The sequence below is a fragment of the Nelumbo lutea genome, chromosome 2, assembly GCF_056320005.1.
Source record: "Nelumbo lutea isolate HS-2025 chromosome 2, American lotus-T2T, whole genome shotgun sequence".
Classification (NCBI taxonomy): Eukaryota; Viridiplantae; Streptophyta; class Magnoliopsida; order Proteales; family Nelumbonaceae; genus Nelumbo; species Nelumbo lutea.
The window spans coordinates 48,454,008-48,481,845 of record NC_142685.1 but is presented as its reverse complement, the minus strand read 5'-3'; the positions used below and the strand labels follow the sequence as shown (position 1 = coordinate 48,481,845).

At 39.9% G+C, this 27,838-nt stretch overlaps 1 protein-coding gene across 1 annotated transcript; it reads left to right on the top strand.

Annotated features, from left to right (window-relative positions):
• SCAR2 (SCAR homolog 2) lies at positions 1 to 27,391 on the top strand. The gene is made up of 9 exons (XM_088973974.1): positions 1 to 939; positions 5,090 to 5,253; positions 17,734 to 17,857; positions 17,954 to 18,083; positions 22,184 to 22,245; positions 22,347 to 26,508; positions 26,603 to 26,689; positions 26,797 to 26,901; positions 27,008 to 27,391. The coding sequence occupies exons 1-9, from the start codon at positions 785 to 787 to the stop codon at positions 27,056 to 27,058; spliced, it is 5,040 nt and encodes a 1,679-aa protein (XP_088830100.1). The 5' UTR covers positions 1 to 784; the 3' UTR covers positions 27,059 to 27,391.
• Positions 27,392 to 27,838: the final 447 nt, after the last annotated feature.

The window sequence follows — 27,838 nt, the reverse complement described above, 5'->3', positions numbered from 1 at the left end:
AGAATCCAGAGTAGTAGAGTAGAGCCAACGTTGGGAATTCCGTACAAATCACAAAACTTCCTTTCTTCTTTTTTTTTTTAAATCTTTATTTTCTGGCTTGGGACTGCTACGGTGTTTAATAAAACTTCAGGCTTACGTTCAGATCATCGTCTGTTCCATCATTATTGGTTGCCGTTACTTTTCTGATCATCCGGTGGAACCAATTGAGCTCTGCTTCAGCAGTGATGACGACTTTCAATGAGTATTCGATAGCGTGTTTCTTCCACTAAAACAGCTCAACCTAGATTTCCTTTTATCTGTATCGGAAAAGTATTAAAAAAAAGAGAAACTTTAGATTATATATTTGGTGTTTTCTCCGGTAATAATTGCTTTTCACTACAGTCTCTTGCAACGAACGTTGCTGAGAAAGCAAGTACCTTAGCTTAGTAAGCGTTAAAAAACAAAAAATAAAAGAACAGAAAAAAAGGAAAGAAATCTGAAATCAAATGTGAGGGATTTGAAGGGGGAGGATTCACCGTTGCAGTGTCGAATTTATCGTCCTCTGAATTAAACTTGTATGGTTATTATTATTAATATTTATATTAAATAGAAAAATAAATACCCTTCATCACCTCTTGCCAGATATCCACTGTGTATATTCTTTCAAAATCCCCCAACTCAATGAAATTCTTCCCGTCTCTGATGAATATTTCTTACGAAGTTTTAATGGCGGAAACGTAACGCTGCAATCAGAGATAAGAAACAATCAATCTCCACAGACTAGGGTTCTCGATCCTTGGACGAAATGCCCATTACGAGATACCAGATAAGGAACGAGTACAGCTTAGCGGATCCGGAGCTTTACAAAGCTGCTGATAAAGATGATCCCGAAGCGTTACTTGAAGGTGTCGCCATGGCTGGACTCGTTGGCGTCTTGCGTCAGCTCGGAGACCTCGCCGAGTTAGTCTTCCTCTCCTCAACTCTTGTTCGCCTTTTTCTTTTTCTTTCTTTTCTATCTTTCCTTATATTTAGTTATCAAGGTTTGAGGTTCTAGATTGTTGAAAGTTTTCTGTTTGAACTTTGAATTTGGGACTCTTGCTGAAGGATTTTCAGTTTGAGTGGTTGGAATGCGCGCCAAAATTGGACAACTTTTCTGCCACCCTGTGTTCTATCTTTTATTATTTTCCTGCAAAAATGTAATTTGGTTTCCAGTCTTAGATCCGCAAGAGTTCCAACTATAGGTAGATGGTCTGTTTGTCTTCATTCTGCAGCTTGAATTTTGTTGCTTGGAAGACTGTGGGAAGACTAGGATTCGGCTTGGCTGTTTGTATTAACGGCTTGGTAGTCCTTCCACAAACACTAGAAGAGGAGGACCATCCAGTCTAGGACGACCTTCTTTTCCCGTTGGGGGTAAATTTGAGACCTAAAAATTTGGGTAATTAAGGTTGTTAAAAAGGATTTGGCGACGTACAGCTTAACAATGGCTATGGTCCTTGATAGGGTGGGCTGGCATCGTATAGTTGGGTTAAAGACTTTGTTGAGTTAATGAGTTGAGTAATGCTTGGATAATTGAGATACACTATCAAATGGAGTGCCCCCTCCTTTGGTTTAAATCCATTTTGAATTTGGGTCTCACTGATTTATTTTGAGTAACTTTCGGCTAGCTTCTCTGCATGGACTGAGATTTGCTATGGAAAGGGAGTGGAATGGCGTGGTTATGGAGATTGTCAAGTTGTGATAAGCTGTCTATCATCAAAGGCTGAAGGACCTTGGTGTTTAAGGCATCAAATTAGAGAAGCTTTCAAAATATGTATGTTCAGATTGGATCCCTAGGTCTGCAAACAGCTTAGCTGACAGTCTAACCAGATTGACAAGAGTGAATTAGAGTGGGGAGTACCTGGTCCAGGGGCAACATTTATAATTCAATGCTTTTGGCTGTAGAGGTCCTGTGTTACCTACTTTCCTAACTCATAAGGGTATGGTAGTTGTATATTCTCCTTATATTTTGCAAAGAAACTATTTATTAATAATAAAAAAAGGTAGGACATCTTTCCAGCACTGGATGGTTATAATTGAATCCATAAACAAAAGAGGCCATGAGTCTACCTTGGTGAACCCCTATTACAATGACTCCTTATATATCCATCTCTGGCCAATGAGTCAGCTCAAGTGTTGGCTGATCTTCAAAACCACCTGAATAAGGTTCAAGGTGTCCATGGTTAGAGCTATAGACCTGGCCTCTCTAACGGAATGTCAGTGAATCCATGGCCCTTCCCCCTCAGTTAGCATCCGCCTTATCACCACTTGAAAGTTACCTTCTATTTCCGAATTGTAGAAACCTAGGGATTAGCCGAATGTCATACCTTGTACCAGTGCTAGGAATTTGGCTCAGATTTAGTCATCTTCATCTGTAGGTCCAGAATATGGCATCAAAACTTCACCGTAGTGATTTTTGAATACTGCTACTCCAAATGCACCTGGGTTCCTTCCAATAAAACTTCTGCCAAATTTGAGTTTGATAAAATGGATGGATGGAGATCCCCATTATAAAGGAAGTATGTCTCTTTTAGTTGATGAAGCAACTAGATTACTCTGTCCCCCAAACACGTGTTACATGTCATCAGTAAAGTAGTCCTTGAACTCTTCCTTTGTCTTAATCTAGTGAGCCACCATAGCAATGGCTGGACCAATGACTGCTTCCATTTCTTTCTCCTTGTTAGAGAAGTTCTTGTACCAGAGCCATAGGACTGCTAACCACTTTTTTGTGGTGGTTTGAAGAAAGAAGTCTAAAAAAGGAACTTCATCTCCACCAGTGGAGACAACACGAGACTAAATAAAAAAGGAATTGCCTCCAAATACCACTTGCAAAAGCAAGGATTTAAATTTTGCAACATATTGGGGTGTATTGTATTGGTGACCCCCCCGATATGCCCCTACAGTAGGTGTTTCAGGGGGTTGACGGGCATTAAACGGTCCCTGAAATGGTTTGAAAAAAAAAAATACAAGAAAAAAAAAACAGAAAAGTGCCTAACAATACTGGACATTAGAAAATGTAATATGGTCTCACAACTAGCATTTTATTGGGTGCATCTGTTTGGTGAAACTGGATTTGTTTGAAGCATGAATGGGGGAATGTATCTGGGGATAGTCTTCACCTTTTCTTTGGTATCCCTATGGTGTACCTTGCTATTTTCTCTCTTATTAATTGATGCAGCATGTTTGGGAATGAAACCAAAAGGATTGGATGGATGACAAGGAGTATGACAGTTATAGTGCAGTGGGTTCAGAGGTCAGCTAACTCTGGCTGATAATTTAGCCAAACAAGGGGTTATAAGGTACAATATGTTCTGGGCTATGTTGTAATATACATGACTGCAGAGAGGTTTAGGTGTCTCTAAAAACAGAATGTAAATTTGTATATATAGTTTTTTATTTTAATGTTTTTTCTGTTACTTATCAAAGAAAATGATGCAGTTGTGAAACCAGGAAAAGAATCCTTAGAAGAAGAATCCATGATTCTTCATATTTTGGTTACTCAAATTTTGGTCGTTTAGTTGTTGGTACGTTAGCAATAAGGTTTTAAGTCTTCTAAAAATTTACTACTATCAGTAAAATTTGGAATTTACCATGTATGGTAACTTTTAGCTATTTATAGTAAACTCACAATTTACTATTTTCTGGTGTCTTTACAATAAATTAGTTGTAGTAGAATTAGTAAAGTGTTGTTAGAATTGTCTTAGGAGTTAGACTCCTTATTCACGTGTCCCTGTGGGTTACCTATTGGGTTGCTTTAGTTTTGAAGCAGTTAGAATCTATTTTGGGTCAGCTTCCCAGTTGAAATTGGGGTTTGTAAAGGGAGTTCCGAACTCTCAAGTTTAGTGTATTAATATTCATTGTAATTGGAGTTTGAGAGTTGATTTAATGTAATAAGAGTTTATTTGGAACTTACCTGCAGGCTGTGGGTAATAATGCAATCTTCTTCTTTCTCTCTTTTGTTCTAAAGTGCATTATTTCTTCTCAATTTCATATCTGAATCACTCTCATAATTCATGTCCTTAATTTCTCTCTCCCTCCCACAATGTTCATCTTAGTGGCACTTTTCTCCTGTCCTACATCATTAATGAAGCTGTTAGATCAGTTGGCAACAAAGAAAAACCAAAACTTTTTTTTTTCTTTCTTTTGTAGCAGGAAAATGAACCTTTGATCTTAAATCCACAGATTCTCACCTTCCATTTAAAAAAAAATGGTCTAGTTGGATTGGTTTATTGAAAGTGTTCATGTAGAGTGCAATGAACCAAAAAAGTTGGATTTTTTACACTCTAACCATATATTTATGATTGCATGTAGGGGTAGACATGAATCGAGCTTTTCAGATCTATTCAAGCTTGACTGGTGGAAAGCTTGATTCGGCTCGGTTTAAGTCGAGCTTTGAGCTAAGCTCGAGCCCAATGAAGCTCAGCTCATGAGGCTTGTGAACCTAATCGAGCTTATATGATATATATAATATTTTTATTTTTTATATGTATAATAATTCTTAATTTTTATATGTATAATTTTTTATTTTTATATCAAGCATGGACCACAATCGAGCTCAAGCCAAGTCGAGCTTGAATATATGACCTTTTGAGTTGAGCCGAATTCAAGCTCAAGTCTCTATGTTGAATCAAGCTTGAGCCTCACGTTCTTTTGGTAAGCTGACTCGAATAGCAATATATTTGGCTCAGCTCTGTTTGAATCCACCCCTAATTGCATGAGCAACATATTATGTGATATGCAATGACAAATGTGCACATTGATACTCAAGTGTTGGAATTGCACAATATTTATATCATATTCTACAATTTGATGCACAGATTTATTTTATACTGTGATATTCAGCATGTTTCCAGACTGTATACAAGGGTGTGACATTGTAGCCCCCAATATACATGACCAGCTATTGATGCTATCTGAATTTCATAGTTTCTTTGTGGTTGTGCTGAAGGATGCATGCTGATATTTTAAGATGAGATTATGATTTTGTTTTGATAAATTTAAGATGTGATTATGATTTTTTTTTTGATAAATTTAAGATGTGATTATGATTGACATATGTGTTCTGTTGCTACAGGTTTGCAGCAGAGATATTCCATGATTTACATGAAGAAGTGTTGGCTACTGCTGCTAGAGGCCATGGGCTGATGATTCGTGTGCAACAATTAGAGGCTGAAGTTCCACCAATTGAGAAAGCACTTCTCTCCCAGACCAATCATTCATTATTCCTTTTCAATACAGGTTATTATTCTCCTTTTAATTTGTTTTCCTTGAATTGAGTGTTTAACATACTTTTTTATTGTCCTTAAGAAAGGACTTCACAAAAATACAGCTCAATTAGTGGTTCCTAGAGTACAACCCTAGGTTCAAGCCTTTCTTCACTTCTTATCATCTAATTACCTCACCTCCACAAAACCCCTCCACTGCACATGTGCCTAGAGTACTATGGATCAATATATATATATATATATATATATATATATATATATTTCAATAAACTTATCCAGATTTCTAGGCTTATTATGTCTGAAACATCCTCTATGTGTGTCATATTGATATACAAATTTATGTCTATGTTAAGCAACATCTTACAAATATGAAACGACACAAAAATGTTACATATATTATCAAGACCATGTAACAGTGATAGAGGAACAAAACATTTATTCATTTAAGATATCTTGTTTTTATTCATTTATTCTTTTTTTGTACATGAAAATATCTTTTTGTAAAGCAGGGCTGGGGGGTATAGAGCTGCTTGAGTAGTTTTTTTGTTTTTGTTTTTTTTTTGTAAATCCCTGTGTACAGCTTCTTGCTGTACATGGTTTTCTTCTTTAATGAATTTATATGTAGAGAACACTGATGTGGGCCCCAAAGCTACGGTCCCACTGTGTTCGTAGGGTAGAAGATGTTCTAGTCTGCCTAGGGTTAGCTATTGGTCATTTAGTTGTTTCAGTTGTTATTTATTTCAGTCTTATTTTTGCTCTATTTGTTATGTAAAGACTAAGGGCAGATCTGTCCTTTCCATGTAATGAGCATAACCTATAAATATTAATTAAAGTGGCGGCGGCAGTACATTAAGCTTCTACTCCTCCTTTCAACCCTTGTGTTCTACTGCTTCTCCTCCCTCTTCCTCTTCTTTCCTCTTAACTTTCTTCTTATCTTCGATCCTGAAATCCATTAGGGTTCAAGACTGATAACAGTCCTGAACTTCTACTTGGTTTCAGAGCTAGGGCTTCTCATGTGAATCTAGTCTAGCCGACCACATGAGAACCATCTAAGGCTGGAAGCTGAGAAAGCAGAGTTCGTTGACTGGTTCTTGGAGATCTCCAGAGGATTAGTAGCTGTTTGAAGAAGTGCCATAGTTGCAGCGAGTTGGTGATCAGGAAGAATCAGAGAATGCTGGGGTTCGGGTAACCTTGGTAGGCAGCGAACTGCATCCTATTGTAAGTCTTTTATTTTCTGAGAGAAGTAACATCAGAGAAGATAGGTTGGACCTATCCAGCAAGGGTGGCCGAACTACTCTAGGGTTTTATCTCTCTATTCTCTAGGGTTTTGTCTTATCCTTGCGGCAAACCCTAGTATTGGACTGAACCTTGTGATTTTATCCCTGCGACAAATCCTAATAGTTCAGTTTTAGGGTTTCAGCATATTAGATTGATCAGTTTAAGGTTTCATATTAACCCTAATACAAACCTTATCCGTACGGTACTGTCTAGAGTGTACAACTTTTAGGACCGATTAAAACCTCAAATTGGCTTCAGCATATCAGATTGTTCTTCAAACTGTTTTTCAGTTTTCTTTTGGGGTTTCGAACACTTCTAAAGGGGTGAAAACAGTTCGGACTGTTGCTGTTGCGTGTGGTTGTTGATTTCAGATCAGTTTTATACATATTTCATGCACATCTACTGTGAGTACAGATTGGTTCTATACTGATTTTGTGATTGTGGTTGGGAGTCCTAGTGCTGGTTTTGACTGTAGTAACCCTAATTTTGAGACTTCTGGTTTTTGACCGAAATGGAGTTTAAGAATCAGGCAGAAGGCAGTTTTGGGAACAGTAGTTATGGTGGTGGTTCTGAGACAGGTTTTCAAATTACAACTGTAAAGTTTGATGGATCAAACTATTTGGAATGGGCCTAATCAGCCATGATGGCTATTGGGGGAAGGGGCAAAGTAGGGTATCTCTTGGGAGATGTGGCAGAACCTTCCAAGGGAGACTCTATGTATACCAAGTGGGTCTAAGAAAACTACTTGGTTATGACATGGCTCTGTAATTCTATGCAGCCCCATATCAGCCGAAATTACTTATGGGCAAAGACAGCCAAGGAGATATGGAATGTGATGAAAGAGACTTACTCCCAACCCCTTAATGTTGCCAGAGCATATGAGTTGAAATGTGAGGTGAATTCCCTTAAACAAGGAGAGAAACCGGTGTCGGTCTACTTCTCTACCTTGAAGTCCCTGTGGCATGAGATTGATCACTTAGAGACTCTTGAGTGGGAGAGTCCCAAAGATGCTCAGATACATAGAAAGTACATCGAGACAAACAGAGTGTTTGAGTTCCTGGCAGGACTTTATTCAGAATATGATATTGTGAGGCAGCAGATTTTGACCAGAGATAGTGTGACCCTCTTTCAGGCATACTCCTTAGTGCACAGTGAAGAGACCGGGAGGAAAGTCATGATGCAACTTCAGCCGCTTACACCTCCTGCCTTGGTAGCTGTCAAACCCAAAACAGAGGGTGATTCAGAGAGGGACAGAAAGAAGGAAGATAAAAGGGATGTGGTGTGTGAGCATTGCAAGAAACCTAAACACACAAAAGAAACATGTTGGAAGCTGCATCCACATTTGGTCCCGGCAAAGTTGAGAAATAAAAGGGATAATGCTCATGTGGCTATGACTACTGATTCAGCATCCTCATCTGGCACGAGAGGCACACCATTAGAGACCTTAGCTGCAGTTTGGGTTGCTCTAATACAATTGGAGAAGGAAGTTGGCAGTTCAGCTTAGTTACCGCAGTCATCATCAGCTCCGGCCACATCGGCCTTTGCACACTCAGGTACTCGAGCCTCAGCCTACCATGCCTCCGCTCCAGGTACTACTGAACCGTGTTGGGTAATAGACTCAGGTGCATCTGACCATATGACTAGCTTGCCCTCTTTGTTTACTACTTATTACTTATCTTCTGGTAGGGATAAAGTATCTATAGCTGATGGCTCTCTTGTTCCTATTTCTGGCAAGGGTGACATCAAACTGTCGGATACTATACCCTTGTCCTCTGTCTTGCATGTTCCTAAACTGGATACTAACCTCCTTTCCGTTAGTAGTAATACCAAACATTTGAACTACTCAGTAACTTTCTTTTCTGACCGATGTGTTTTTCAGGACCTGGAGACGAAAAAGGTGATTGGGACTGGCTGTGAGACGAATGGGATCTATCTGCTCGGGGAGAGTTCTCGTCGGGAAGAGTCAGTGGATAAGAAGTTACTTGTTTCTCAGGTTGTGAGTCCGGTTATGCTTTGGCATAACCGATTGGGTCATTTATCTTTTTGGTCCTTGAAGAGTCTGTTTCCTACTTTGTTTGAGTCTGTTGAGTCACATCTCAGTTGAAGTGTAAAAGTTGTGAGTTTGCTAAACATTGTAGAAACTCTTATTCATTGAGTAATAAAAAGTGTAATAGTTCTTTTGATATTGTGCATACTAATGTTTGGGGGCCATATCACATTCCTTCTATGGGTGGGTACAGGTATTTTTTGTTATTTGTTGATGACCACACCCGGTTTTCTTGGGTTTATCTTATGCGATCACGAGATGAGGTGCCTGCCCTGACCCAAAACTTCCACCAAATGATCCTAACCTATTTTGATGCCAGGATCAAAGTGCGTAGATCTGATAATGCAAAGGAATACTTTGTTAAGCCATTGGCATCTTACCTCCTTAATCATGGGGTTATCCACCAGAGCACTTTCCCTTATACACCTCAGCAGAATGGGGTTGCAGAGAGGAAGAATAGGCACATCTTGGAGGTGGCCAGAAGTATTATGTTTACCTCCAATGTCCCTATTCACTTCTAGGGTGATGCTATCCTTACGGCGGTATATCTTATTAATCGGATTCCTTCTCGGGTTCTTGATATGTAACCTCATTTTTCCCTTCTATACTCCAATGAGGAGTTGTTCACTATTCCCCTCAAGACATTTGGTTGTACCTGTTTTGTTCAGCTTCTCGGTCCCCATCACTCCAAGTTTGAACCCAAGGCCTCCAAATGCATATTTCTTGGTTATGCACGAACTCAAAAGGGTTATTGTTGTTATGATCCTGTCTCAGGGAAGAAGTTTGTATCCATGGATGTCACTTTCTTTGAGGAGACACCCTACTATTCTCAGGTCTCTCCTCAGGGGGAGAGTAGTGAGCATGGAGATTTGGGTCCTTTTCTTCAGGGGGAGTGCAGTGAGGACAAAGTTAATACTTTTGGGGCTGTTCCCTTACCTATTCCAGTTGATGACAAGGCTGTAGTAGCGAGGGTGGTCAGAGGGATCGGGAGTTGAGAGTCTATCACAGGCGATGCAGGCAGGTTGATCCCGGTCATCAGTAGTCCCAGCCAACTCCAATCTCTTCTGCAGCTCCAAGTCCAGATATTACAGTCCTAGGGCCCACAGAGACTCCTTCCATTGTTGCTACCTCACCCTCTGCAGATGACCTCGACCTTCCCATTGCCCTCCATAAAGGAAAACGGCATTGCACCACATCTACAGCCCACTGCATCTCCCAGTTTTTGTCCTATGATCGCCTATCTCCCTCCTACAGGTCCTATCTCACCTCTGTTGCTGATGTCTCTATTCCGAGAACAGTGCAAGAAGCCCTATCAGTCCCGGAGTGGAGAGGTGCAATGCAAGTTGAAATGGATGCCCTGTTGAAAAATAATACCTAGGAACTAGTTGACTTGCCCAAAGGAAAGAAACCAGTTGGATGCAGGTGGATATTTACTATGAAGCACAATGTGGATGGTTCCATTGAGAGGTACAAAGCTCAGCTAGTTGCAAAAGGGTTCACTCAGACTTATGGTATAGATTACTTGGAGACATTTGCCCCAGTAGCCAAGATGACCACCATTCGGGTTTTATTATCTCTTGCAGCAAGCTACACTTGGCCTTTGTACCAAATGGATGTTAAGAATGCCTTCCTGAATGGGGACTTGCAGGAAGAGGTTTACATGCAGTTGCCTCCTGGATTCTATGATACAGAGGCAGGTAAGAAGGTCTGTTGGCTCAATAAGGCATTGTATGGTTTGAAGCAGTCACCTAGAGCTTGGTTCGACAGATTCAGACTAGCCCTTGGGAAGTTCGGTTATGTACAGGCCCAGTCAGATCATACACTGTTCATCAAGAGGGTGGAGTCGTCACTGACACTACTTGCAGTATATGTTGATGATATTGTGATGACAGGAAATGACAACCATGAGATTGAGTCCCTCAAACAGCTCCTTCATCAAGAGTTTGAGGTGAAAGATCTGGGTACACTACGGTATTTTTTGGGTATTGAGGTTGCTAGATCTAAACAAGGGGATCTTTGTCTCTCAGAGGAAATATGTTTTAGATCTCTTGGCTGAAACTGGAAAGCTAGGTGTCAAACCTGCAGATACACCCATTGAACAAAACCACAGGATTAGTGTAGAGAGTGGGGAGTTGCTTGAAGACAAAGTTATGTTCCAGCGGTTAGTGGGAAAGCTCCTATATCTATGCCTCACCCGGCCAGATATCAGTTGTGCCGTTAGTGTTGTCAGTCAGTACATGCATTCTCCTAGAACCACGCACCTTCTAGCAGCAGAAAGAATACTAGCATACTTGAAAAGATGCCCGGGTAGAGGTATACTGTTCAAGAACAATGACCACATGAAGGTGGAAGTCTATACGGATGCCGATTGGGCTGGGAGTGTTGATGACAGAAGGTCTACCTCTGGATATTGTGCTCTTGTGGGAGGTAACCTGGTTTCTTGGAGGAGTAAGAAACAGAGTGTTGTCTCCCAATCCAGTGCTGAAGCTGAGTACAGGTCAATGGCTAATGGAGTGGCTGAAATTCTTTGGCTGAGATCACTACTTGAGGAGTTGGGTATTGAGTATGAGAAGCCCCTGATGCTGTATTGTGATAATCAAGCGGCTATTAATATAGCACACAACATAGTGCAGCATGACAGGACTAAACATATTGAAGTTGATCGACACTGTACGAGAGAGGGTCTCATCACAAGAAGTGTCTCCCATACATCACCTCCAATATGCAGCTGGCAGATATCCTCACCAAAGCTGTACCATGGAAGAAGCTAGAGGCAGATCTATCCAAGTTGGGAATGATAAACATTTATTCCCAACTTGAGGGGGAGTGTAGAGAACACTGATGTGGGCCCCACAGCTACGGTCGCACTGTGTTCATAGGGTAGAAGATGTTCTAGTCTGCCTAGGGTTAGCTATTGGTTATTTAGTTGTTTCAGTTGTTATTTATTTCAGCCTTATTTTTGCTCTATTTGTTATGTAAAGACTAAGGGCAGATCTGTCATTTCCATGTAATGAGCATAACCTATAAATATTAATTAAAGTGGCGCTGGGAGTACATTAAGCTTCTGCTCCTCCTTTCAATCCTTGTGTTCTACTGCTTCTCCTCCCTCTTCCTCTTCTTTCCTCTTACCTTTCTTCTTATCTTCGATCCTGAAATCCATTAGGGTTCAAGACTGATAACAGTCCTGAACTTCTACTTTATACTTTACCTATTTCAAAATAAAAGAGATATTTTGTTTTCACTATAAGTAAATTATTAAGTTCAGCTTGTAAAACCCATTTCATTTTTCTTTTAATCCTGGTAGATCGAAATGCATATTGAAGGGTTTATGCCTTGACATAAACAGAAGTAGAACTTGTTGTCTGCTAATTTGTTCACCAAATGATCATGAATATATTTGTCACCTTGGGGGATTTTTCTTTTAATGCAACCATGGCAACCCAGATTCCTAATATCCTTATTCTTTCATTTTTAAGATATTTAGTAACCGTGCAGAGTATTGGTATGTATAATCCCCATCCCACAGAAATAAGTACAACACAACTGTATTAGAGCATGTAGATATCAAATGATATAGATGACTGTGCTGTTCACAGTCGATCAGTATTCTGATGTAGTTTCAGCAAGAAAACCAAAAGAGAAATAAGAGAAAACCAGAAGAAAGAAGAGAGGAAGAGAAGGGAAGGGAATAGAAGAAGAATGAGAAGAGAAAGGGGGCAGATCTCAATGACATCTATGCCCCTGCCTCCCAACACACTCTTTAATAAACAATAACAGCAATAGTAACAGCAGCTATACTAGGCCCAGTAAGGCCCAAAAAGACTAATAACAAGGCCCAAAATACTAATAAGTAATAACAGGTAAAGAAAAAAAAAACTAATATGGCAGGGGCTTCATTAAATTACTAGACTGTTTCTCCACACTCCCCCTCAAGTTGGGAATAGATATTAGTCATTCCCAACTTGCACAAATCTGTCTCTAACTTGACCCTTGTAACTGCTTTGGTGAAGAGATCCGCAAGCTGCATATCGGAGGCAACATAAGGAAGGCATACTTCTTTGGAGGCAATTCTTTCTCTGTTAAAGTGTTGATCCACCTCAATATGTTTGGTTCTACCATGTTGTATTGGATTATGAGCAATATTAATAGTAGTCTGATTATCACAATACAACATTAGGGGCTTTTCATATTCAACCTCCAACTCCTCAAGTAGTGATTTTAACCATAACACTTTAGCCACCCCATTAGCCATAGATCTGTGTTTTGCTTAAGCACTGGAGCGGACAACAACAGTTTGTTTCTTACTCCTCCAAGAAACAAGGTTGCCCCCAACAAGGGCACAGTACTCTGAGGTAGATCTCCTATCATCCACACATTCAGCCCAGTCTGCATTAGTGTACACTTCTATCTTCATATGACCATTATTCTTGAAGAGTATACCTCTTCCTGGACACCTTTTTAAATAGGCAAGTATCCTCTCAATTGCAAGAAGATGGGATGTTCTGGGAGATTGCATATATTAACTGACAACACTGACAACATAAGAAATATCTAGGCGTGTTAGATAGAGGTAGATAAGCTTTCCAACCAACCGTTGACACATGGCTTTATCTTTAAGTAGTTCACCCCCTTCTGCATTTATCTTATGGTTTGGCTCAATTGGTGTGTTTGTTGGCTTAATTCCCAATTTTCCAGCTTCTTCTAAGAGATCAAGGGCATATTTCCTTTGGGATATGAAGATACCATGCTTGGATCTAGCCACTTCATTTCTCAGAAAATATCTCAAATCCCCTAGATCCTTTACCTCAAATTCCTTACTAAGTAACTTCTTGAGAGAATTAATCTCATTACTATCACTGCCTGTCACCACAATATCATCAACATATACAGCTAGGAGAGTTAAAGCTGAACCTACTTTCTTGAAAAAGAGAGTGTGATCAGATTGAGCTTGTACATAGCCCAATCTTTCCAAGGCATGTCTAAACCTATCAAACCACGCACACCCTTGGAGACTATTTCAAGCCATACAAGACCTTCTTCAATCAACAGACTTTTCCACTGTCTTCATTACAAAAGCCTAGGGGCAACTCCATATACACTTCTTGTCGATCATCACCATTTAGGAAAGCATTTATAACATCCATCTGGAACAACGACCATGAGAAGTTTGCAGCAAGAGACAATAACACTTTGATTGTGTTCATTTTGGCAACTAGTGCAAAGGTTTTTACATAATCAATACCATAAGTTTGTATGTATCCCTTAGCAACCAGTCGAGCTTTGTATCTTTCAATTGACCAATCTGCATTGTACTTCACTGTAAATATCCACTTGCATCCAACCGGTTTCTTCTCTCTTGGTTGATTTACGAGCTCCCAAGTATCATTTTTGATAAGTTCATCCTCTCAACCTTCATTGCTTCCTTCCACTTAGGTACTACCAAGGCATCCTGCACAGTTCTGGTGATAGGTACAGAAGCATTGGACACCAAAAAGGACTTATATGTTGGCGAGAGATGATCATAAGAAAGAAACTAAGAGATGCAATGGGCAGTAGATGAGGTGCAACAATGCTTTCCTTTGCGTATTGCAATAGGAAGGTCAAGATCATTTGTGGGAAGTTGAGGTTCAATGGTGGTAGTAGGCATATCATCTATGATAGTTGTAGGTACAAAGGGTGAAATACCTGAATCTGATTAGAAGAGACCGAAGGTGACCTAGACTGTTCATTACTGGAACCCAACCTACTTCCACGATCGTTTGTGGAACACTCTCAACTCCTTACACTTTTGACAGCCCTCCTCACTACACTCCCCTTCATTGATAGGAATAGGCAATGGAACTTCCTGAGCAAAAACACCCTACTCACCACTCTCCCCCTAGGGTGAAGTCCTATAGTAATAAGGGACAACCTCAAAGAATATAACATCCATAGACAAAAACCTAGTCCCGAAGATTGAATCATAACAACAATACCCCTTTTGATTTTGTGCATACCCAAGAAAAATACACTTGGTTGCCTTAGGATCAAATTTAGAACGGTGAGGCCCAAGGATTTGAACAAAGAAAATGCACCCAAAGGTCTTAAGGGGAATAGTGAATTGGTCTTTATCAGGGTACACTAGCTTAAAAGGTGCTTTCATGTCTAAAACCCATGAAGGAACTTTGTTGATAAGGTAGACAATTGTGTGGATGGCACCCCCCAAAAAACGAATAGGAGCATTAGAATTTAGTATGATGCTCCTAGAAATTTCAACAATGTGTCTATTCTTTCTCTCAGCTAATTCATTCTATTGAGGTGTATGAAGACAAGTACTATGATGAATAACTCCATACTCAAGTAGATATGAGGCCAAGGGCTTTGCAAAATACTCCTTGGCATTATCAGATTTGAGAATTTTGATTCCGACTCCAAAGTGAGTTAAAACCATTTGGTGGAATGCATGGGTTAGTGTAGGTACCTCATCTCGAGAACGCATAAGATAAACCTAGGAAAAATGAGACTAGTAGGAAATAGGTTGATCTACAATGCTTCTTTTATTGCTCAAAGAATAGGTTGATCTACAATGCTTTACAAGTTCACAACTCTCACACCTTAGGCTAGACGCTTGGATAGACTCAAACAAAGTAGGAAAAAGACTCTTTAATGACCCAATCGATTATGCCAAAGCATAATCTGACTCACAAACTGAGACACAAAAGACCTCTTAACATCTTTATTCCTTCCAAGTGGATGCTCAAGCAAGTAAATTCCATTTGTTTCATGGCCAGTCCCAATCACCCTCCTTGTCACCAGATCTTGAAAGACACAATGATCAGGGAAAAAATTTATTGAGCAATTCTAATTTTTAGTAATGCTACTAACCAAAATCAGATTTGTGCTAACTTTAGGGACATGCAAGACAAAGGATAATGAAATGGTATCAGACACTCTGATATCTCCCTTGCCTGAAATAGGTACAAGGGAGCCATCAACAATGGAAACTGTCTTTGCCAAAAGATAATGAGTAGGAAGTAAACATGGAGGATAAACTAGTCATATGTTCAGAAGCACCTGAATCAACAATCCAAAAAAGGCTAGTGTTTCCTGGGGCTGAAGCATGATATGCAGTAGCTCTTGTACCTGAGTGAGCAAAAGTCGAAGTGGGAGTAGTAGTAGATGTAGCAGCTGAAGGTTGAGATGATCTTGAGGTTCCAACTTCACACTCTAACTGAGTTAAGGCAGCTCTGAGTGTAGCTAATGAATCTAGGGAGGTGGATTTTGCAGTAGAGGAAGATGCACAGTCAGTAGTAATTGTTGCATTGGCATTCCCCTTCTTATTCTTGAGTCTTGCTGGAATAAGATGAGGATACAACTTCCAACAAGTGTCTCTAGTGTGTTTTGGCTTTTTGCAATAATCACACACCATATCCCTCTTGTCTTCCCTTTTCATTTCCCTCTCCTTATCACCAACAGGCTTTGATTTCACTGCTGCCAAGGTTGATTCCATGGGTGGAATTTGTAACATAACTTTCCTTCTACTCTTTTCACTATGTACTAGTGAGGCTTGAGATAAGGTGACATTGTCCCTAGTGAGTAATTGTTGCCTTACAATATCATAATCTGAATTCAGTCCAGCAAGAAATTCAAACACCCTATTTGTTTCAACCAACTTCCTATATGTTGCTGCATCCTTTTGGCTTTCCCATTCAATAGTCTCCAAGTGATCAATCTCATGCCACAGAGATTTTAAGGTAGAGAAGTAAATTGATACAGGTTTCTCCCCCTGTTTAAGGTTATTCACTTCACTTTTCAGCTCATATGCCCTAGCAACATTAAGGGGCTGTGAGTAGGTTTCCTTCATATTCTCCCAGATTTCCATAGCAGTCTTCACCCATAAGTAATTTCTACTGATATGTGGCTGCATAGAGTTGCAAAGTCAAGTCATCACTAGATAGTTTTCTTGAACCCATTTTGCATAGGTTGAGTCTACCTTTGCTGGCTTTTTAATGTCTCCAGTTACATATCCAAGCTTTCCCCTTCCCCCAATGTCCATCATGGCTGATTGGGCCCATTCCAGGTAATTTGTGCCATTAAATTTAACAGTAGTAATCTAAAAAGTATTATCTAACATACTCCTAGACCTCATAGATCCTTCTCCAAAGGATTTTGGTTCCTTTCCACCTGTTTCCATACTGATCACACCACAAAGACCTCACAAGTACTAGAGCTTATGCGGTAATCCAGTACAAACTACGGGTCTGAACTACTCCCTTAACAGTCCAGTAGTGAAATCAGAACAGTAGAAGTAAATGGGGTAGGTCAAAAGACTCTAGAACTGACCTGTTCTCAGTAGAAACCCTAGAAACAGCCTAGAGAGAAAAACAAGACTCAGCCGCTCCTTCCAGAAGATCCCAATCACTTCCTACAAGCTATCGATCTCATAAAGGAACTATTCTACTCAGAAACCACTAAGCACCAGTACCATTGTACCAATTGAAGGTTTAGCCCCTAAACCTTAATCTGATCCAAAGAACTCTGATTCTTCCTGGTTATTGGTGATCTCCAAGATTGCAGATCTTGGGCAGCAAGAATTTCTCCAATCAACCTCCAAGAATCAGGCATGACAGACTGAAATATCCAGCCCTAATACATCCTCATGTAGCTGGCTGGAAGAAGCCTACATAGGAACCCTAGCAAGCCCTAAACCTTGCTCTGATACCAAGATGGCTGGTGCTGTTCACAGTCAATCAGTATTCTGATGTAGTTTCAGCAAGAAAACCAAAAGAGAAATAAGAGAAAACCAGAAGAAAGAAGAGAGGAAGAGAATAGAAGAAGAATGAGAAGAGAAAGGGAGCAGATCTCAATCAGTTTCTGCCACCCAGATTTGGTATTTATATGTTTCTATTATAACAAGATCTACAATGATATCTATGCCCCTGCCTCCCAACACACTCCTTAATGAACAATAACAGCAATAGTAACAGCAACCATAGTAGGTCCAGTAAGGCCCAGAAAGACTAATAACAAGGCCCAAAATACTAATAACAGGTAAATAAAGAAAAGGGCAACTAATATGGCAGGGACTTCACTAAATTACTGGACTGTTTCTCCACTGATATGAAGTCTATTTTAGTTCAGATATGCTCCATAATCAGAAATCTTAGTTTCATGAATATTTTTTTCCAGGTGTCGACTGGCATCCTAATCTTCAAATGGACCAAAATCTTGTGAGTCGGGGAGATTTACCTCGATTTGTAATGGACTCTTATGAAGAATGTCGGGGTCCACCTCGGTTATTCCTGTTGGACAAGTAAGATTATATTATTCATGTTTCCCTCAGGGGTATGTATAAACATTGGTCTCTTTTCCTTGTAAATGTTATTATTGAATGACCTTTCTCCCACAGGTTTGATGTTGCAGGTGCTGGGGCATGTTTAAAGCGATTCTCTGATCCATCATTCTTCAAAATAAAACTAACCTCTTCTGAATCCAACAAAGTAGAAATTCAAAGGGAAAAGAAAGCACGAAAAGTTAAGGTATGGTATTGAAAAGAACAGCAGTACATAATGAATATTGTGTTACTCGGGAATCATGTCTAGTGACTTTCCAAGGAGGCTCTGTTTTGATATATATGAAAATATGTATTTCTGCCCTTCAAGTAATATATTATCTTCATAGGGTTGGAATGAGGTATTCTTAATATATATGGTGTATACATGTAGCATAGGTGTGGGAAATGTTGACACTCAGCGAGGAGTTCTCTAGCTCAAATATCAACATTATTATATGATACCTTTTTCAAAAATGTTATTATACGAACTAACTCTCTGATTGGGTATCTTTTGGCATGGAAAATTAGTACTTAGTACTTGCTTAGTGGTGGACTGGTGGTGGTTCCCAAGCCTGTGAATTCATTTTTTCTGAAAGGTAAAAAAAAATTATTGAAAGGAAAAGGATCGAGTACAGAAAACAAACAAGGTGTTAAGATAACACCTGCCCATCAACAGAAAAAGCAAAAATTTAAGATCACAAAACAGAGGGAAGCAATAGAAAGCCACCCCAAACAAGAGCAAGCTTAAAAGTCTTCATCAAGCAATTCACCTTGTCCATCTCCTTCCTCATTCCACACCTCTCCTCCTTCCCCCAACTGCGATCTTCTTCGAGCTCTCTTCCCTCTTGCTTTTCTCAAAAGCTTTGAAAACCTTTCTAGCAAACTCCTCTCCACCTCAACCAAACATTTAATCTCCACTTTCCCCCCTTCTCACGCACACTGACTGATGAAGTTGCAATTAATCCCTTCTCTATCTCAATTACCCCCTTCCTCATCCTCAAACTCTGAACTTGACTCCAAACCTTCTTTAGTAGCTGACGTCCATTGCAACTGAACCCCTTCTGAATCTTGGCACTTGGCTCTCTTGATCTCAGCAACTTTCATTTCAAAGCTTTGTCTTTTGAGCCTTTTTTCTTATAAGCTTTCTTGAATTTGTTAGTAGGACCAGCACCAACCAAACCATCTTTCAAATGTGAAAAAACTTTTGACATGTGAATAAGCTGGAACTTGCTCAACTCTCTTACTTTCTTCAAAGTATCTAAGGCAGTAGCATCCCTTTCCTTGATCTCAGAATTCCTTCTTCGGCCTAAGTTGACTCCAAGCATTCCAACTGGGACTTCAAAGCATAAACACTCTTCTCAAACTTCTGGCCCAACCACTCATCTCTTTTGCTCGCTTCTTTAGGCTGACTGCTTGTTTCCAACCTCTTGTCTCCCGTTCCTTCGAGTTCCTCCCCTCCTCTCCACCCCTTCTGAGGACTTTCATCCCCCCTTACACCCTCCTCCTCCCCTTTCTCTAACCCAGCCTCCTTTCCTCCTTGGCCTCCCTCAACCCTAGCGGAATCCCAGTTAGACAACACCAAATGTCCCACTTGAGGTAGATCAGTAGGAATTTCCACCACAAAAGAGCCAAAGCAAAGAGACCTGCCTATAAGCTGGTTAATTTTTGTTTGTTCCTCTGATCTCCCGGCACCTCTCCCTTGGAATGAAAACAACTTCACCACAACGCAAGACGATAAAGCTCCTTCTCATCAGCTTGACTCTCCTTGTTTTTCAGGCTCACAGTTTTTCTTCAGAGCTGTCATAATTAGCGATGACCCAAACCCAATTCTCCACCTTGCTGGTTCAAAGCCTGTGGAGATCCCTCTTTCTCGTTCTTCTCTTGAACTGCAAAACCTTGGCACCAATTACTTTGCTTGCCTTAATTTTGTTGCACCTAAAACCACTGCATATCCTCTTAAATCTTGATCTCAGGGAGTGGTCCCCACTCTCAGAACCTGATGTCTCAATTGAATCCTTTGACCTTTCGCATATCAACTAGAGAGCTGCACTTAATCTACTGCCCTCCAAACTTCACCTTTTCATATTATCCTTGCTGACTCCAACCGCATGCCTCTGAATTAAAGCCCCTGTCCCACCCGAAATTACTGCTATACCCCTTGTATCTCCCCCCCTCCATTGTCTTCCTCATATTTTTCACCTGCAAAAGCCAGAACTAAACAATCTGGAATCGCAGAGACCTCATCGACCTCCACCAAAATTCTTGCAATGTTGATCTTCTCCCAACTGCTATTCCTTTCATCAGCAATCAAGAATTTACCACAGGCATCCCCAATCATTCTGAAGGATTCCTCACTCGACACATGCAGGGGGATTCCCAAAACTCCAATCCAGATCGCCCTCCTCCTTTTGCCTTCTTGTAGAAGACTTGCCACTGGAAACCACCAGATTAACCATAAGTCACATGCACACAACCCCTGCTCAGCTTAGCTTCAGACTCCAGAACCCACTCTGCCTCCTTGCCATGAAACATAAACAAGAACAGTCCCCCGTTCAGCTTTCTGACACCCAAAATTCTACCCTTACTCCACTCAAAAGAGGCCCAGTTGACCACTTCTTCAAATCCATTCCAACGAATCTCCCAATCAAGCTTGCATTAAGAGTCTTCATCCTCTCGTTAAGCCTTCTATCGGAGTTAATCTGAATCTCCACATGACTCACTTCTGAAATACTCATCCTCTCGTCATTGCAATCTTTGCTGGTGGAGTTATTGGTCATAACGATTAAACTGTCTAAAGAAGATGAGGAAATAACCCCAAAATGTAATTGTATGATGGTGGAAGTTGCTACAACATCCCAACTTGCTACAAGCCTTTGAATTCATGTGTGACAGTATTATGAATATAACATAGTTTAGCATCACGACCTTACTGGAGTGGATAGTCCAATGTTAGGGGTGACCTGGATGTGGAACTTGAGAATTGAATAATAGTGTTGTAAAGACTATTTGTGTTATTGCTATCTAATAGGGACTACTTAATTTGCTTTTCACTGCCAATGTGTGTTCCACAAGAAAATTAAAGGTAGCAAGATTTGTATGCATGCATTCTTGCATGTCTAAGTGTCAAACTTTGTTAATATGATTAGATGCTTTATTGCTTTATTTCTGTATTTCTGTTATTATTATTATTATTATTATTATTATTATTATCATTATTATTATTATTATTATTATTATTATTATTAGTAGTAGTAGTAGTAGTAGTAGTAGTAGCTATAGCCAAAACATTCTTAGATAAGCCTTGATTATTCAGTTTTTCTGAAGCAGTAAAAGAAAAATGTTACACCAAGCTAACCTGTGTTTGTTTTGCTTATAGCTTCTTTTTATGGCCTTATATTTACTGTAAAATCACCCTAGAAAATGCTCCGAAGGAACTCCTGACCATACAGGACATTCTTTTAATTGTTGGTATTCCTGCATACGGTTTTCATACCATGTTCTGGAGAGTTAGGTTTTAATCATCCTTTCTAGTTTCATGGTAGAATGGATTTTTGAGTTGTAATTTCCTCATGTTTCACTTTACAAGAGTAGCAGACAATGTATGTCTGATTACTCGTTTCTATACTCTCATCTTTTGTTTGATGTTGTCCTGAGTTATTTGACATCTTGTTACACTGCATGCCATCAAGGCATTGATCAATCTGGATGTTTGATGTTGTTGCATCCTTCATGAGTTATATGCACCTATGTAAATACAGAGATTCCTAAAATACTGGTTTCTTGGTTCTGCTAAATTGCTTTGCCTTTTACTATACTAGTCATTGCTCTACTCAGATAACTTTTTCACTTTCCTTTTTGATAAGTTCTGCTCTTTTGTCCTTGAATTGGCAGTTGAAATGTTTGAAATATTTGATTTTTAGGTACAGCACTTGTATGGGTGGTGTCAGTTATGGGTTTATACATCTATAGGCTCTATACATGGTATAGTTTAAGTGTGGCTTTTCCATGCCTCAGGAAAATTGTCATCTTGCTGTGGCAGTTTTCACTATAATTGTTCTTCTCAAGTTCTCATTGGGGCTGCATTTTTGGTCTTCTTTGGCAATCTGAGCCAAAGATTACCATTCTATCATTTAGGTCTTCTCATTAGGGGCTGCATTTTAGGCCTCCTGTGATTGCCATTTAATGGTTTTGGCAACTGCCAATGATAGATTTTCTTACCATATACAGATGACAATAGCACCCACATGCTGCATGTTAACCTTTTCTGTTAACTACTAAATATCTATCCCCTCCTCCAAATGGCAGAGAAAAGGATCACGCTGGAGGAATGGAGAGACACAAGAGGCTTTCCGAGCTTCTGATTCCAAGTAAGGCCTCCATGCCTTTTTTAATAAAACATTAGATATTATAGTCAATGGTTGGTAAGGTTTGGAATGCAAAATTGGTGACTGATGTTGTAAAGATGCAGGTTGCATCAGTTGTTCTCAGAGGAGAATAACCAGACTGAGAATAATGTCCCTGGATATCGCATGAAATTGAAGAAGAGGCAATTGAATGCATTTCCTTTTGACTCAACAACTGGGAATAGCTACATGGAGAGATTTGTGGAGAGTCTTTCACCCAAGCACAAAATTGTCTGTGAAAGTTCTCTAACCCCTGCTAACTTGAAGACAACATCCAGAGATGCCAGTGCATTGGGTTCCGATATACATGAAATTAGTACAGAAAACCCTGATAAAAACATATTACAGCAGAGGAAAACAAGCATAGTTGTATCTCCCAGTAAACAGGAAAAGGTATTAGAACCATCCATGGAGGAGTTGCATGAGGATGCTGTTAAGGGATTAAAAAAGTCACCTGAACAAATCCCAAATAACGAGGCTGAGAAAATTCCATCCACCTTTTATAAACCTCACAACCAAGGGGAATCAACAGAGAATCAAAAGGAATCAGCGGTCAATGTGGAAAGGAAGCTAGAAGAAAGTGGTGATGGTTATCGGTCCGACGGCAACACCAGTGAGGTGGAAAATTATATGGATGCCCTTGCTACCATGGAATCAGAAATAGAAACTGATACTGAGAGTAAAACCAAGAATGATAGAGGCTTTGTTAATATTGAAAGGCAGGGAGTATATTCTGATACTAACGAGGAAGAACTGGAGCTTCAAGCCCAGTTTTTGGACTCTCATTCTGGTGATGAATCTAGTGTTTCAGATGATGGGAATATTTCATTTGAGAAAGGAGGATCTAATTTTTCCAATTCAGATACTGTAAGTGGTTGTGCTGAGACTGCACCATCAGATGGTGATATGGCAGCCAAAGTGTACCCATCTATCGAGACATGCCTGGATAAACCTGAGGACGTGTCTTCCAAAAAGCTAAATGGAGATGGTTTCGAAACTAAATCTTCAGATGACATGATCCCAGGTGGTTGTTGCATTAAGGAATTGAAGGATCCAAGTCACAGGCCTGAGTTTGGGCAAACATCTTCCAAGTTCTCTATCACAGAATCAACTACTCATTTCCAGTTAAGTTCTGACATCAGTTTGAATGAGTTTCACTTGCAGGGACCAGAATCAGTTGAGATCTCCTCTGTCTCTGTGAAATCTTGTACTGGAGGTTCATCCTCAATTATGGAAGATGATGGGAAAATATTAATCGTGGATTTATCCTGTCCAATCAGTGCCTCGGATTTCTCTTCTCAGATGAAGGATGATAATCTCCTTAAGGGGCCTATGAAAACCCAGCCTGAGGAATTGGATGGTGTGAAGGATGACTTTCTTGGTACTGTGTCTGCCAAAAGCCAACATTTGGAAGTATTGGATGGTGGGGCCTTGGATAGATCTTCTGATGCTTTGCCACAGCTGTATAGCATTTCAAACCTAGCTCCTGAAAAGGAAGAAAGTGGTACTGACTTTGAAGAAGTGCTTCCCACAGAATATCCTGAGGATGTTTCTAGTGAAAACTTTGGTTCACCACATTCTGTTGTTTTGCCTACAGTGCAGGTCCATGGCTTGGAAGAACAAAACCTGGAAGCTTGTTCAGGTACCACACAAGCTGAACTTTTTCCTCCCACCAATGCTGGTGGTCTAGAAGATGTGAATCCTGATAACAAGGTTGTGGAAACAGATATCATTGTTTTATCAACAGAAAGAAACTCAAGATATTGTGAAGATAGTTCTATTGAAAGCTCTTCTTTACCACATGTAGTCATCTTGCCTACAAAAGAACATCTTGAAGGCCTGACAGGAGGTCTTGAAGCATGTGAATGTTTTACAGCAACTGAACATCCATGTAGTACACCTGAACATATGCCTACCTCTGTCTCTGCTGGTGATGTGGATGATGTAAAGCCTGATACAGATATCCTCCTTCCAATAGGATTGAACTCAGAAAGCATGATACCAGAGTTCAATATTCGAAGGACTATTGAGTTTGCTGAAGACAATGTTTCAGGAAGAACAAATGAGGTTCCACCACGTGAATTAACTTGTGAAGAAAATTGTGAGCATTCTGAAGTGAAAATGTCTTCCAACAATATGGAAGTACTATCTAATGCATCTGATATCATGTTAAAGAATGAACCCAAAGTTGATGTCCCAGGAAGTATCAATGAGTTTCCAACACTTGATTTGGATGAGGAGAAAAATGACACTGAGCATTCTGAAGGGAAAACACCTTCCAATATACAGGAAGTACCATCTGATATATCTCATGTCGAGGTAACAGATGAATCTAAACCTGATATGGTCCATATGAATCCCTGTGATTTTATGGGAACTTCTCTCTCTCTTGAAATTTCATCCATATGTAAGGTACCTGATTCTCCAAAACCAGTATTGATGGCTGAGACTCATTTGCAGTTAGATGAGAAAGTAACTGAAACTGTTAATGCAGAGGCTGATGACTACAATGATGCTTCTGCTCACCCATACCTGATAGGCTCTCCATCCTTTGGTCAAATAAAGTTGCAAGAAGAGTATCTTTTCAATGGTAATTCAGAATTGTCTAAATTGGAAATGTCTGAGGCACATACTCCAGAGCATATTTTACCTACAGATGATCAAAAAGAAGTGAATCAACTAGAACTGTCCACTGAAAATTTGAATGAACAGCCTAAACTGGAGTCACATGATTCTTCCAGCTCTAAATTACTTCAGAGTTCATATGATTCATTGGAATTGCATGATCCTCCCACTTCTGAATTACTTGAGAATATTCATGATTGTTCACTGCAGTTTGAACATGCTCCAAGCCATTTGAGCCATTTGCATCTCAGTGATGGTCTCTGGGTTCCTAAATCTTCTGATGAAACAAATCAAGAATGGGAATCAAAATCCACCTACCAAACAGATTTTTCTGAAAATGCAAAAGATGCTGTCTCTTCACCCACTCATTTGCTACAAGAATCTGGGTTCCCTTCAGAACAAGTGTTGGAATTACAGGCTGATAAACCCAATATAGAGTCTTGTCATGATGATGAAGAGAGTTCAAAATTGTCTGATCTTCAGTGTGAACAAATGCGACCTCCAGATCATATTGATCAGAATGGCCGCTTTACTGCATCCGAGTCTTCTTGGGTGGCCAGTCAACAATGTGAGGCAATGTTATCACCAAAGCCTGATAGCCAAAGCTTTGGTATATCTGTGCGAGACATGGACCAATTCCATAGCTTTGACATTCTCCCTGGAGCAACCCACCAGAAACTTTTGGAACAACAGCCCACAGGACCAGCCATTGATTTGCCAGTTTTAGATCCTAATGCACTACAGGCTGAATTGGAGATGCCACCGCCACCACCTCTTCCTCCTATACAGTGGAGGATGGGCAAGCTTCAAAATGGTTCCTTAACTTCAGAGCGTGCAATGGTGCAATCTAGTCTGAACCCATTCTTACCACTTCTATCAGCCATATCCGATGAGAAGGCTAAGCAGGGTTTGTCAACATTTGAGAGAGAAACAACACTGCCTACAAACTCATTATCACTACCTTCAGCCTGTGAAGATGAGAAACCTCAACATGGTAGTGAAACATTTGGAGGAAAAATCTTGAATTCTAGTCTGAATCCGTTCTTGCCACAACCACCAGTGATGGTGGATGATGAAAATAGTGAGCATTGTTTCCAAACTTGTGTGGGAGAAATGCCAAATCTGAACCCTTTCTTTCCATCACCACCTCCAGAAGATGAGAAGCCCCAACACAGTAGTACCCTTGCTTCAGAGGAAGAAACCATGCAGCCTAGTTTGAACCAATTCACATCGCTACAATCAACCATCAAAGATATGAATTCTAGGCATGCTTTTATGTCTTTGCAGGGAGAGTCAGTGGAGCCTCTGAGCCTTCTGGCACCAAAGCCAAATATAGAAGATGAGATGATTCAACAAAGTTCCCTCTCTCCAGAGAGAGGAATAACACGGCATTTAGATTTATCTGTACTGCCAATGACTGTACAAGCTGAGAAGCCTCCACATCCTTCGTTTAGTTCAGAGGGAGAGGTAATGTGGCCAATGGGCACATTTGAACAGCTCCCAAATGTTGAGGATGGAAGGGTGAATGGAAAAATTCAGACAAAACAACCTCGGCCTAGAGATCCTCTTATTGAAGCTGTGGCCTCTCATGACAAAAGCACGGTAATGATGGTAATTCATGTTGTATAAGTTTCTAGACGTGAAGTTGCTTCAGGACTTTTGGATTGTAAAATTTCTGCTTTAAATGTTTTTGCAGTTGAGAAAAGTGGAAGAACGGATTCGGCCTCTGGTTGGACCAAGGAAGGATGAAAGGGATTCATTGCTAGAACAGATAAGAGCTAAGGTTGGACATAGTGATATTCCTTGTTCTTTCATTTCATCAATTTCATATTTTGTGTTCTATGAGACTCTCTTAAACTCAAATCTTGAGTATCTTGTTTTGGTTCTCAGTCTTTTAACCTGAAACCTGTGGTTACAACAAGGCCCATCATTCAGAGATCCAAAACCAACTTGAATGTTGTTGCCATTTTAGAGAAAGCAAATGCCATGCGCCAGGTTGGTTTCTGATTAGTAGATTCTAGCCCCTTCTCATCAAATTTCTTTCAATGTTTTGAGATTGTTTCCAGAATACCTTGTTGAAACTGTTGATTTGTTGACACAGGCATTTGTCGGGAGTGATGAAGATGATGATGACAGTTGGAGTGATTCTTGAAAACCATTCGTTTTCCTGGAATGTCGGGACTGCCATCATACTCAGCAGATTGATCGTTATACTCTCCCCTTGAATTAGTAGGAGATGGAGGTGACCAGCTGCACCAAAATGTCAACTCTTATCTGTATCCATGTATCATATGTTTTTTCTTTTTTTTATGCCATTGAAAATGTATTCAATAGTTAAGGTTGCATCTTACCCACAACTAAAAAGAAAAAAAAAAAAAGGAAATCAGTGGGATTGGATAACGTATGTATGCATCAACTCCGAGTCTCAGCGTGTAAGCGCCATTTCAATTTCTATACGCATATAGCATCAAAAGCTTGATATCAACTTCGTTCTTTGAATCTAATTATGAGACTCAGGCTCTCCCCTTTTGATTGTATCAAAAAAATGCCACAGATATATCTATTGGGGAGAGAAATTGTAGGTGATACAATTAATAACGTGATACCCTGAAAATAAAGGTCTTACGTTATTAAAATTTCTTAAGCTTTTAACTACCAAAGAAAATGTAAAGAGTTCCAACTAATTACATGGTTGATGAAAATGATAAATTCTTGGCATGACAATCATAAGAATATTGGGTTCTGAGAACTTCCACTTCTCCACTTTTTTTTTAAAAGAAGAAAAAGGAAAAGAAAAGCTTGGTCAATATGCAATTCTGCCCCTCCCAATACGTTGTATGGCTGGGACCATCATTGGCTAATGGCCCTAAGCTACTCGGTCCAAGAAGGGAGTTATACTATAAGGCAAAACAAAGTTTACAAGTAATGAGGA

What these genes read in the sequence shown, in the direction of transcription:
- SCAR2 (XM_088973974.1), top strand. Translation starts at nt 785, where the DNA reads ATGCCCATTACGAGATACCAGATAAGGAACGAGTACAGCTTAGCGGAT. An exon ending in ATTATTCCTTTTCAATACAG is followed by an intron (nt 5,254 to 17,733) that starts GTTATTATTCTC and finishes ATTTTTTTCCAG; the next exon opens with GTGTCGACTGGCATCCTAAT. An exon ending in AAGCAAATGCCATGCGCCAG is followed by an intron (nt 26,902 to 27,007) that starts GTTGGTTTCTGA and finishes TTGTTGACACAG; the next exon opens with GCATTTGTCGGGAGTGATGA.